This window comes from Myxine glutinosa, chromosome 7 (assembly GCF_964187855.1).
Source record: "Myxine glutinosa chromosome 7, kmMyxGlut1.1, whole genome shotgun sequence".
Classification (NCBI taxonomy): Eukaryota; Metazoa; Chordata; class Myxini; order Myxiniformes; family Myxinidae; genus Myxine; species Myxine glutinosa.
Window position 1 is genome coordinate 873886 of NC_136267.1, and position 13550 is coordinate 887435.

The window sequence follows — 13550 nt, forward strand, 5'->3', positions numbered from 1 at the left end:
ACTAACACTTTCGGACACAACCTCAGGCCACAGCTTCTTCCATGCAGAGTTTAAGGTCCTCCTTGTAACACCCTGCCAGGCCATGTCGATAATTCTGAGGCAGGCCACGATATTGTAGTGATCCTTCCAGAACTCTCGAAGGGTGAGGTTTGTGCTCTCCGTAACCTCAAAGCAGCGCCGGAACAGGTGCTTGGTGAAGAGCTTTTTGAAATTGGAAATCACCTGCTGGTCCATGGGCTGCAGGATAGGGGTGGTGTTGGGTGGAAGGTAGCGGACCTTAATGAATGCAAATTCTTCAAGGATGTCGTCTACGAGGTTTGGTGGGTGTGCGGGAGCATTGTCAAGGACGAGAAGGGCTTGCAGGGGTAGCTTATTCTCCAAAAGGTACTTCTTGATGCCAGGACCAATGACCAGGTTTACCCACTCCACAAATAACTGCCTGGTAACCCACGCCTTTGCGTTTGCTCTCCACATAACCTGCAGTTTTTCTTTAAGGATCTTATGAGACTTAAACGCTCTGGGGTTTTCAGAGTGATATACCAGTAGCGGCTTAATCTTGCAGTCGCCACTCGCATTCGCACACAGTGCAAGGGTTAACCGATCCTTCATGGGTTTGTGGCCTGGCATGCTCTTCTCCTCTGCCGTTATATACGTCCTCCTCGGCATCTTTTTCCAGAAGAGCCCTGTCTCGTCACAGTTGAAGATTTGCTGGGGGATGTATCCTTCCGCTTTTATCAGTTCGGCAAAAGTTATAATAAACTCTTCGGCTGCCTTCACATCCGAGCTTGCTGCCTCACCATGCCTGACGACGGAGTGAATGCCGGTCCTCTTCTTAAAATTATCAAACCATCCCCGACTGGCTTTGAATGACTCTTCCGATGCCTCGTCCGTTGATGTTCCCGCCGTCTGCTGCACCAAATCCCTGTAAATGTCTCGTGCCTTCTCACAAATGATGCTCTCGGTCATGGTATCTCCTGCGAGCTGCTTTTCCGTCAACCACACAAAACAACAACTTCTCCATCTCTTCATGGACAGAGGTCCGTTGCTTTGAAATGGTCGTAACGCCCTTGGCTGGCGTTATAGCCTTTATCGACTCCTTCTGCTTCAAAATCGTACATATCGTCGAAGTAGTACGATCGTACTGCCTCGCCAAGTCGACAACACGCATACCTCGCTCATGTTGTTCGACGATTGCGTGTTTCGTATCCAAACTCATCATCCTCTTCTTCCTCTCAGGCCCACCCTTGGCACTCACTTTCTTCGGACCCATGGTTGAAAACGCGAAATTTTACAGAAAAAACCACTTTCACAAACAAAACAGCAGCGATACACGGCAGAGATGCTTTCACGGCAAGATAACTGCGTGACCGGAACCGGAAGCCACAACCGGAAAATTCAAAAAAATAAATTTTTTGAGCTCGTACATCGGATCTCGGCTCGTATCCCAAAGCAACAAACCGCACCGAGCGACGGCTCGTATCTCGAAAAACTCGTACGTTGGGGCACTCGTAAGCCGAGGTACCACTGTATATATATATATATATATATATATACATATATATATATATAAAGATATATATATATATATATATATATATATATATATATACGTATATATATATATACGTATATATATATATATATGTATGTATATATATATATATATATATATATATATATATATATATATATATATATATATATATATATATATACACAAAGAATTAAGTTAAGCACCCCCCCGTTTTTTTACAACCTCGCACATTACAAGTTTGTTGTCGCCAAAACAGTGTAATATACCCATGATATTGCTATATTTTCTGGAGAAGTGATATTATGGTCACATAAAAACATAACAATCATGCCGTTTTCAATATTTTATTCTGAATAATTTAAGGTGAAATTTTTTGGGAATTTTAGGCATATTTTCACCTCAATTTAAGTATGGAGCTATAGGTCCATCACGGACAGTGTGGATGACGTTTATGTTTTCTAACGTACAGTCATTGTTCTGAGAAGACCTCTAGCGATCTTTGCGTCAATAACGTGTGTAGGACCCACGTGATCGGATCACTGACTCAACCAATCACTTTTTTTCACTTTGATCACTCAATTTCATCAATGGATAATTGCTAATGTCATACCAATCATTATTTGATCTCACATACCTTAGAATATATGCCAATGTATACATATACACAAAGAATATATATTAGGGGGTGCTTACCTTAATTCGTTGTGTAGGGGTGCTTAACTTAATTCTTTGTGTATATATATATATATATATATATATATATATATATATATATATATATATATATATATATAAAACAGTGTATGTGTGTGTGTGTGTGTGTGTGTGTGTGTGTGTGTGTGAAATAGCACCACTTTCGGTGTTGGCTGGTACTACAAATCATCTTTTTCTTCATAATATAATGGAACCTTGTTAAAATTATGATATGGAATATGATGATCATTAAAATTTCTTTCAAAAATAAGAAAAATGATAAATTGCATTTTTGAAGAATGTTGCCCACCTAGGGTGGGCCGAAAAGAGTACGGCCACCTGGAGGGTCGGAGTGCATGCTAGCATGTTCAAGTTATAAACCAGCAAGCATCGCAAGACAAGCGTGAGCTTTTCAAAGGTCAACGCATCATCACCTTCAGAGAGTGCAACATGTTGGGTTTCAAACCAGTGACTTTTAAAATGGCGACCTAACATCATGATTAACACAAGGATATTGAGACTGCACAAGCAACGCCAGGACGCCATTGCATGAATGACCCGACACCTTCATCCATTGTACACAATGAATGAGCCGCAGCACGAAAATAAACATAAAATGAACGAGGTGAACAACTTACAAGCAGACGAGACTCGGTGTTGTGGATCTGAGAACAGGTACGTAGGCCGGACCGGGGCCTGAAAAACATAGCCAAGCGAGGCACTACTTTTATAAACGATAATTACAATTACATGACTATTGTAATAACTCCTGATATGTTAACAAGTTTGTGCACATTGGACTGTCAGAGTAAAATTTCATGATGGACAGAAAACAGGGAGTATAAAGGACAGAAATTATCGCTAATATCAAACAAAGCACAAGATACTCCATCCTTGGTGGTGCCCAATGTGGCACAAAGAACCCTCGTTATTGCGGTGGTCAGAATTACCATGTGCAAGCTCTTCTCATACAGAAACACCACCATTTTCAACCACAAAACCAAACAGATTAGTCCCAGGCTGACCTTCTCTATCGGGTCATCGCCCCAAGCACGGCTACCAACGTCGTCATTGTCATCCGAGGGCGTGAAGAGATCTTTGTCCGACTCCTCATCTTTTCCGTCGTGGGCCACGGGGGGCACCTGAGCATGGACGTGCACATGGCAATGGTTACTCCAGACAAAGGGGGAGAAACAGCAACCATCGTGACAACCTCTCTCATGTCCATACCTTTACACGGCCCGAAAACAGATCGAGATCTCACCCCCCCCCCCCCCCCACCCCGCTCCCCCACCTGGTATTATATTTGTGGAGGAAATCCATCAGAATTTTATGATCATAATCAACATGATGTTACATCATGTACAAGTTAAACACAATTACATATCAATAACTCGTCAATCGATTTCTAATTCCATGAAGCACCTGTACACGTACCTGCTGACTGGCACGACATCCGCGTTCTCTGCTGGTCGTCGCTTCACCTTCGTCCTCATCATCAGTCTGCAGTGAAGAGAATCCCATAGGTTACCATGAAACATCTCAGGAAAGAGAAAAATGTTGCTCATTGGAAATACTGATAAAGTGCATGAACAGGGAAATTGGCGATGGACGTTAAACGTTAAACTAGCGTGGGATGGGATGGGATGGGATGGGATGGGATGGGATGGGATGCCAACACATTGGGTTGGACAGTGATTTGATCCTCTAAATCTGGGGTGGGGAACCTCCGGCCTCCGGGCCGTATACGGCCCGCGAGACCGTTTGATCCGGCCCGCGAGGCAATTCATCTATCTATAATTCCAGTAATCTCTCCTTTTCAAGGTTTTAAATTAATTGGACAAAGGGTAACCAAGTTATGGCCAAAAACGATTCAACCAATCAGAGAGGAGCGAGCTTTCACGTGTTGTAACAGTCAACGAATGCCGAACGTGGCGAACAGACGCTGCCTCGGACGGCACATTTGAGAACTTATTCATTTATTTGACGTTGGCAAAATATGTTGGCGCTAACAGAATAATTGCCATCAAATTAAAACTAATTTGCGATTAATCGTAACTGCGATATGCGACCTTCCGGACAGTCAAGTGAGTTCCGGACAGTCGTAACTGCGATATGCGACCTTCCGGACAGTCAAGTGATCACGTGATCTCATGTCATCATTTCATTCAGTATATGCAAACATGGCGACTAACAAGAAAAGAAAGGTAGATGCGGAATGTCACGCTTTCCAAGAGAAATGGGCAAACGATTATTTCTTTGTGGAAGTAAAAGGCAGGCCAGTATGCCTAGTTTGTCGGGCAGCGCTCTCGGTGATGAAAAAGGCCAACCTCGAGCGTCATTACAGCTCGAAACATGCTAAACTGGACGAGTTGAAAGGACAAATGCGCTTGGATAAAGTTAACGTTCTTCAGCGGAGTTTTGGTGCTCAACAAGCAGTCTTCATAAGACCACAATCTGACCGAGACAACACTACGCATGCTAGTTTTGTGGTGAGTGAGCTAATCACTAAGAAGCTGATGCTGCATTCAGAAGGAGAATTTGTGAAGGAGTGCCTTGTTGCCGCTGCGGAGCTGCTCGCACCGGACAAAGTAAAATTGTTCCAAAGTGTCAGTTTGTCTCGAAGAACTGTCTCAGATCGGATTACTGACATGGCACAAGATATTGAGAAAACACTGAAGGACACCGCAAGAGATTTCCAGTTTTTCTCTCTGGCCTGCGATGAGACAACGGACATAACAAACACCGCCCAACTAGCCATTTTTGTGCGGGGGATTACAGCTGAGTTTGATACGAGGGAGGAGTTGCTGTCTTTGCAAGCCATGCATGGCACCACCAAAGGTGAGGATTTGCTTGAGCAAGTTGTTTTGGCTATGAACAAATTCGAACTGCAGTTTGACAAGTTAAGTGGCCTGGCCACGGATGGAGCCCCGGCCATGGTTGGCGCGCAAAAGGGATTGACTGCATTGTTCAAAAAAGAAATGAGTCGTCTCAGTCTCGATCCAAGTGAGTTAGTTGTATGCCACTGTATCATACACCAAGAGAATCTGTGTGCACAGTCCCTGAAGCTCAACAATGTGATGACAACTATCGTTTCCACCATAAACGTCATCAAAAGCAGAGGGCTGAACAGCCGCCAGTTCAAGGAGCTACTGAGTGAACTAGAGTCAGAGTACGGAGATCTGGTTTACCACTGTGAGGTGCGGTGGCGGAGTCGCGGAAATATGCTCACACGGTTTTACTCACTGAGAGAAGAAGTGAAACAGTTCATGGAGATGAAGGGGAAACCTGTCATGGAACTCAGTGATAGCAAGTGGCTGTGTGATTTGGGCTTCATGGTGGACATTACCAAGTACCTGTCAGAGCTGAACGTCAAGCTCCAAGGTCCCAACCAGCTTCTCAGCTCTCTGCAATCACAAGTGAAATCATTTGAAGCTAAACTAAAGCTGTGGCAAGTGCAACTGGAAAGGGGAAACACTATCCACTTTCCCACTCTGCAAGAACAAAAGCCTGCTGTGACATCTGAATATGCTGCTGAGTGTGCAAAACTCCTCCAGGCATTTGGAGAGAGGTTCCAGGACATGAAAAGTAAACAAAGGGAACTGAACATATTTGCCACGCCGTTTAATGTGGAACCAGCTGATGTGCCTGACAACCTACAACACGAAATCATTGAGCTGCAAAGCAATGACGAGCTCAAAGCTAGGTACAACAACCTCCCTTTGCTCGAGTTATACAAACTGTATGTACGTGCTGAGGATTTTCCCATTCTGAGGAGACATGCACTGAAGTTTGCATCACTGTTTGGGACGACCTACAGCTGTGAGCAGTTCTTTTCAAAACTGACTCTTGCAAAGACTCGGTTCCGCTCAAGACTGACTGACCCAAACCTGCAAAACCAGCTGCGAGTAGCATCATCATCACTACCACCTGACACCAAACGCCTCGCCAAAGAGAAACAGTTCCAGCCATCGCATTAGGTGAGTCCGATATACGAGGGATCGTTCCATACTCGTATGTATTCAATAATTTAGCATGGCCCTCGAAGGATGTTCTAAAAATCGAAATGGCTCTTGACAGGAAAAAGGTTCCCCACCCCTGCTCTAAATGATGCGCCTCAAGTGAGGGAGCAGGACGTACCTTTTTTTTTTTTTTACCTCACCTGGACTTTAGTCCGGTGAACTTATGCGATCGAGCAGTGTCCGTAGGTGAGTGAGTGAGTTAGTGATTCAGTGAGTGGGTGCGTGAGTGGGTGAGTGAGTGAGTGAGTGTGGGTGAGTGAGTGGGTGAGTGAGTGAGTGAGTGAGTGTGGGTGAGTGATTGGGTGAGTGATTGGGTGAGTGATTGGGTGAGTGATTGGGTGAGTGATTGGGTGAGTGATTGGGTGAGTGATTGGGTGAGTGAGTGGGTGAGTGAGTGGGTGAGTGAGTGGGTGGGTGGGTGGGTGGGTGGGTGGGTGAGTGAGTGAGTGAGTGGGTGAGTGGGTGAGTGGGTGGGTGAGTGATTGGGTGAGTGAGTAGGTGAGTGAGTAGGTGAGTGAGTAGGTGAGTGGGTGAGTGGGTGGGTGAGTGAGTGGGTGAGTGATTGGGTGAGTGATTGGGTGAGTGATTGGGTGAGTGATTGGGTGAGTGATTGGGTGAGTGATTGGGTGAGTGATTGGGTGAGTGAGTAGGTGGGTGGGTGAGTGATTGGGTGAGTGAGTGATTGGGTGAGTGAGTGGGTGGGTGAGTGGGTGGGTTGGTGAGTGAGTGGGTGAGTGATTGGGTGAGTGATTGGGTGAGTGATTGGGTGAGTGATTGGGTGAGTGATTGGGTGAGTGATTGGGTGAGTGATTGGGTGAGTGATTGGGTGAGTGAGTGGGTGAGTGAGTGGGTGAGTGAGTGGGTGAGTGAGTGGGTGGGTGAGTGGGTGGGTGAGTGGGTGGGTGAGTGAGTGGGTGAGTGAGTGGGTGAGTGAGTGGGTGAGTGAGTGAGTGAGTGGGTGGGTGGGTGGGTGGGTGGGTGGGTGATTGAGTGGATGAGTGAGTGAGTGAGTGAGTGAGTGGGTGAGTGAGTGAGTGAGTGAGTTAGTGATTGAGTTAGTGATTGAGTTAGTGATTGAGTGAGTGGGGGGGTGAGTGAGTGGGTGAGAGTGGGTGAGTGAGTGGGTGAGTGAGTGGGTGAGTGAGTGGGTGAGTGAGTGAGCGGGTGAGTGAGTGAGTGGGTGAATGAGTCACTGAGTTAGTGAGTCAGTGAGTTAAGTGAGTCAGTGAACACTTCAGACATTATCGCTTGAACCAAATGCACGATGTTGGTGAAACTTGGCCACAAGCTTCATATCTGATGCCGAACAAAGGTGTATTGACCGCATTAAAATCTGTGCTCATTCAGGGAGTCGACGGGGGGTTTGAGTGACTGTTGCTCCTGATCCAGGTGAGCTTCAGGAAACGCGGTCCTATTTTTAGCTGCGACAAGCAGCTCTATGAGGACCGCGTTGTTGTTCTTGTTGTTGGGGTGCCTTTTTGAATAGCACATGCACATACACTCAGACGTGCGTTGGTATGAGGAAAGAACATCGCGGACTAAAATCGCGATTTGTTTGAAGAAACCAGAATAAATTTAGCAACAAAGACAACATGAATGTTTTCATATCAATCTCGTTTCACAGAACTTGACACAAATTAGGTGTAATTATTGAATAGCGCATGCGCATACACTCGGACGTGCGTTGGTATGAGGTAAGAACATCGCGGACTAAAATCGCGATTTGTTTGAAGAAACCAGAATAAATTTAGCTGAAAGACAAAAAGACGCTAGTGCATGAGTATAATTTAACGACTGGTCGAATTTGGTAGCGCATATTGCAACGGATATCCTCATGATTCTAGACGTCGCAGCTGGTGACCACACTGTGGTCATTTTTCTCTTGTTAAATAAAGTCTTTCATACGATTCGGCTGTGGTCGGAGTTGAATCGCAGAGCTCCCAAACCCCAAACAAACTCTCAACTAAAGGCAACCACTCTCACCATTTAAAAAGCGAACGCACAACCACATCGTGGAGCAGCTTCGCGTTCTGAACCGAGCATGCTGGGCGGCTACATTCATTACCTCCGCAACCAAAGGTGGATGGAGGTTATGTTTTCACACCTGTCTGTCTGGTTGTTCGTCTGTGAACAAGATATCTCAAAAAGTTGTGGATGGATTTAGACGAAACTTGGTGGACCGGTTGGGTGTCTGACAAGGACGATACGATTCGATTTTGGTGAAGATCTGAATATGGATTCAGATATGAGAATTATTTAAATTTTTAAGTGATTCTTCACCATTGAGAGATAGGGCTAAAACCAACATATAGCAGGATATCTCAAAACGTTATAAACGGATTTGGACGAAACTTGGTGGACAAGTTGTGTGTGTGACAAGGAAGAATCAATTCAATTTTGGTGAAGATCCAGATCCGGCTAGTATAATTTTTTAAGCGATTCTTCCCCATTGGGAAATAGAGACAAAAACGATACATAGCAGGATATCTCAAAAAGTTGTGGACGGATGATTTTGATTTTGTGTTCTACTCTGGGATATAAAACGTAAACTGTTCACCTGGCTCTCTACTGAGTGCTGTTCTAGTTGGTGATGTCTTCAGTTTTGCATATGACCTTCCCAACGACAACTAATTTGTTATGAACTTAACTTATTATATGTATGCCCTCTGCTCCATTCCCCCTACTACTCCCCCAAAAAATTGCTATGTAAATTAAAGACTAGCACCTGCAACCGAGGACGGTTTAAGGCCCAAACAGCAACAGATGTAATCAAAAAGATGTCAATGAGGAAAATAAATTAATTACGAACTTCAACCGTTTTTCCATGTTGTAAATTACTTATTCCGAGTCCAAAAACAAAAGGAAATCTGGAAATTGTTGGAAGACTGGAAAGTATGCACAATGTATAGGGTGTAAATTAACCCTTTGAGTACAGGATTTTTTTTATTTATAAAAATACCCCCAGTACGAGATTCATTTGGCATTTTGGTACGGGAATGCAACCACGTAGACGATCTATTTATAGGTATAGTCGATGACGTGTAGCAACGTCATCCGTACACAAAACTTTTTCGCGGGTTGCGGCACTGGACGTCAGCCGTACTCAAAAGGTTAAAAGCATGATGCAGATTCTCCCAAGAATGATCATCTAATTATGGACTTGGTAGATCAACATCCCTCTGGCTATTGTCAGACAGCCCCGTCGGGGCCACTGTCTGGTGTTGGTGGGGCCTGTGAGCTTTCCCTCTCACTTTGGGATTGGTATTCCATGTCTTTTGGGGAAAAAATAATTGCGACCCAGATAGCATCAGCATTCGCATCCTGAAAATCTGCTCTGCTGCTCTTGCCAATCCTCTTTCTGCTATGTTCACCATATAATTTGCCCTCGCTCATCTTCCTTACAATTTCAAGTCAGCTAACATCAGCGCATTACACCGAGTCCAAGCCCAGTCATGAGAGGACCAGGAAATCCTTACCATCGACTTTGTCCCATTGAGCATTGCATCCCCTTCACTGCCACTGGAAGCTCCTTCATCTGCAAAGCAATCGACGGCATGACAGTGAGTTACATGCCTTAGAGCTGGTATTACTCCACGTTTTCAATAATCAACAAACTTCAATTCAGAGTACAAAATTCACTCACACCCCATTCGTGTACAGTTCAATAAATGAGACAAAACAATAATTATTGGAGAAGCTATGGTAATTCTGTGTCATGTGATCTAGCCGATGGTGCACGAGGCAAAGTTCGATGGACCTCATTTGGTTCTCATCCTGCCCATTTATTCCTTAATTATTCACAAGTAGCTCAGAGACCTTTCAGAGGTCCATGTGTTCCTGAGGTGAGATGTTTGAGTGTTGAATGCGATTGGAGTCTGCAATCATTAAATTGCTAATCGTGGGGGCTAACCCCCGCTCTGGCAGGGAAAATGGCCTTAAAATGCATGTTGGTGTTGTTGTTGTGGGGGCTTTTCAGTGTAAATATGCAGCACAAGGAAGGACTAGGGGTCAAGCAGACAATAGGACAGTCACAGAAACGCAAAGGAATACAAAATTAACCTGATCATGGCTGTCACGACCAGGTATTTAGGAACAGTGCTCATGTTCGTGCCAACTCAAAGGCACACCTGGTGCGTGCAAAATACTTACAGTGAAAACAAATTATTAGTACAAGCATAATACTATATTAACATGAGAACAGCACTCGCTAGAGTTTTGTATCCCACTGAAAGGTCGGATCTGGATCCGGACCTGAACCAAAATCGAAACGGCTTGTTCTTGCCGCCAAACCAACTCATCCACCTAATTTTGTCACAATTCATCCACAACGTTTTGAGATATCGTGTTATATATCGTTTTTGGCTTCATCTTTCAATGTTGAAGAATCACTTCAAGATTAAAAAGATTAAAAACGGCACTCATCAATGTTGCTCTGATATAGCTCTGCCGACATTATTACATCATCATGCATACTTTGTACAAAGTTCGATTGAAATCCCTTCAGTTGTTCTCAAGTATCACGTTTTTACCTGACATGACCTCTGCCATTTGATGCCAAAATCTAATCAGTTCATCTTTTTATCATAATATATACTTGTATGAAGTTTGGTCAAAATCCCATCCCAAAATCCCAAAAAGTTCACAAGTTAGCTCGGTAACAAAACTTTTACCTTTATGGGACCTCTGACCTTTTACCTCTTCACCCCATAATCTAATCCATTCATTTCCACACCATTATAGATACTCGTACCAAGTTTGACTTATTTCCCTTCAGCCGTCATAAGTTATTGCAGTGACGAAAACCTATTACAGACTCCGACCTTTAACCTTTGACCGCTTGATCCCCAAATAAAATCAGCTCATGTTTGCATCATAATATATACTTGTACCAACTTTGGGCAAAATCTCATCACAGGTTCACAGGTTAGTGCGGTAAAAGGTTTTGTAACTAACATGACCTATGACCTTTTGGCCCCAAAATCTCGTCAGTTCATTCTTAGATCATTATATAAACCTGCACTAAGTTTGACTTAGATCCCTTTAGTCGTTCTTAAGTTATCACTGTAACAAAATCATTATAACTTAACATGACCACTGACCTTTGACCTCTAGCCCCAAAATCGAATCAGTTCATCTTTACATCATTATATATACTTGTACCAAGTTTAACTTGGATCAGTTCAGCCATTCTCAAGTTATAAATGTATTAATGACTCTGACCTTTGACCTCTTGACTCCAGAATCAAATCAGTTAATCTTTGCATCGTAATACATACTTGTACCAAATTTGGTCAAAATCCCATCACTTGTTCACAAGGACAGACAGCCGGACGGACAGCCAGAAAACATAATGCCTCCGGCAATTTCATGGGCGGAGGCAAAAAAAAACCTCCTGTATCCAAATCCGTATCTTCACCAAAATCAAATCAAATAGTCTTTGTCACACACCCAACCTGTCCACCTAATTCATCCAAATCCGGTAGAGCGCATACCTCCAACAGGCTGAGCAGTTTACATTTTGTATGCCACTGGAAGGCAGGACCTCGGTCAGGTCCTGAACAAAAATCTAATCAACTTGTCCTTGTCACCTACCCAACTCATACACCTAGTTTTGTCATAACCCGTCCACAACTCTTTGAGATGTTGTGCTCACAGACAAACAGACAGAGGTGAAAACATAACCTCCGTCCACCTTCGGTGGCAGAGGTAATAACAAATCACCATCGCTGCTGTCATCTCTAAGCCCCACATCATCCGAGGAAAGGAAGGCAGATGATCCGATGATGTGTGGGAGAGGCCGGTCCAGGTAAAGGTCCTTCAGGAACAAAGACAGGAAAGAGTATTATATCAAAATATAATTTGAACTTGGTCCGCATCAAAGGAGTAAAAAATGAATTCTACCCAAATTCACCTTCGGCTCCAAGATCGGAAAAAATTGATTTCCTCTGTGCCCTACTACTACCCCTCTCTTATCCTCAGATATCGCTTTCTCTTCTTCTTCATCATAATCTTCCTCGTCATCACCAATGGAGACCGGAAGACGCTCAAAGGCTGAATCCAGAACGTCGAGGCCCAAACGCACAGCCGTGCAAACTTTTGGCAGTAGTTCTGCCTCACGCTGTGCATTTTGCTCTGCCTGTCATAGGATAGGGGAAAAGAAAGAATCAAGAGGAAATGGTTAAGAAGAAAGCAGGAAAATCTGGGAGATGGGGAGGGGAGAGAAAGGGTGAAGAAGGGTGAGGAGGCAGAGGGCAAAATGGAATTCAACAAGAGGAAACGAAGGAATATGGGCAGAGACGATGAGCAAGAAGGGAAACAGGAACATTGTAGAGAAAACAAGGAGATGATCAACATCAATTTGCCATCCTTTGGTAACACAGGAAGTTGGTTAAAAAAAAAAAAATTAACGGGAGAGAAGCAAAAGGGTGGATGAAGAACAGGCGAAAGTTTTAATAAAACAGGAAGCAGTGCAAGGCCGCAAGGAAACCGTTCGTTATGGCTGAGTGTTCATGAAGGACATCCCGTCGTTATCGCTCACTTGGTCAAGGGGTCGAGCCGGTTCCACTTTCGGCACCTCGGTCTCCACCTCTTCGTCGTACACGCGCTGCAACATGGGCAGGTCAAAATAGGGTCATGCTCAACAACAATGGGTCAATCGGTGAAAAGGAAAAACCTCACAATAACACACTGCACATATACATTTACCTCCACCACCAAAGGTGTCTGTCTGTCTGTCTGTCTGTCTGGCTGTAAGCACGACATTTCAAAACATTGTGGACAGATTTAGACAAAACCTGGTGGGCAGGTTGGTTGTCTGACAAGGATGACTTTATTAGATTTTTGGGAAGATCCGGATACAGATCCGGATAGTATAATTTTTTAATTTCTTAAGCGATTCTTCGCCAATGAGAGGTCGGGCTAAAAACGATACAAACCACTTTTAAACGACTCATGGAAACTGTTCATGTACATTCCATTACAAGATACAATCACATAAGGGACATCAGTTGATGAAACATTCTTCATCCTGTATGGTAATGGCATAGGCTCATGTTAACCATAACGAGCTCGCTCGCATGTGGACCACTGATATTAGAAGTCTTCGTTCAAATATTGCTGGTCTCTCCATGTAGGTTGCGTTTGAGCTCCACACATTATAGGCAGAGTTTACGAAAGGTGCTTGGCAAGCTAACACCTTCCTCACCCTAAATGCTGACGAAAACAAATTTGTACTCGCACAGCTAATTACCCGTTTAAATAGCAATTTATGAAGGGAGATAAACAGCCGTTTAGTTGTGCAC

At 44.0% G+C, this 13550-nt stretch overlaps 1 protein-coding gene across 2 annotated transcripts in view; it reads right to left on the minus strand.

The window, feature by feature from the left end:
* LOC137430955 (WASH complex subunit 2) overlaps nucleotides 1–13550 on the minus strand; it is a 139201-nt gene that overhangs the window by 117967 nt on the left and 7684 nt on the right. For both annotated transcript variants that reach the window (XM_078781226.1, XM_078781225.1), the window contains exons 3-9: nucleotides 12788–12853; nucleotides 12161–12385; nucleotides 11971–12064; nucleotides 9726–9784; nucleotides 3665–3730; nucleotides 3253–3369; nucleotides 2866–2923 (exon numbers count right to left, since the gene is read on the minus strand). In XM_078781226.1, coding sequence (XP_078637352.1) covers nucleotides 2866–2923; nucleotides 3253–3369; nucleotides 3665–3730; nucleotides 9726–9784; nucleotides 11971–12064; nucleotides 12161–12385; nucleotides 12788–12853 — 685 coding nt within the window. The remainder of the gene's footprint in view (nucleotides 1–2865; nucleotides 2924–3252; nucleotides 3370–3664; nucleotides 3731–9725; nucleotides 9785–11970; nucleotides 12065–12160; nucleotides 12386–12787; nucleotides 12854–13550) is intronic.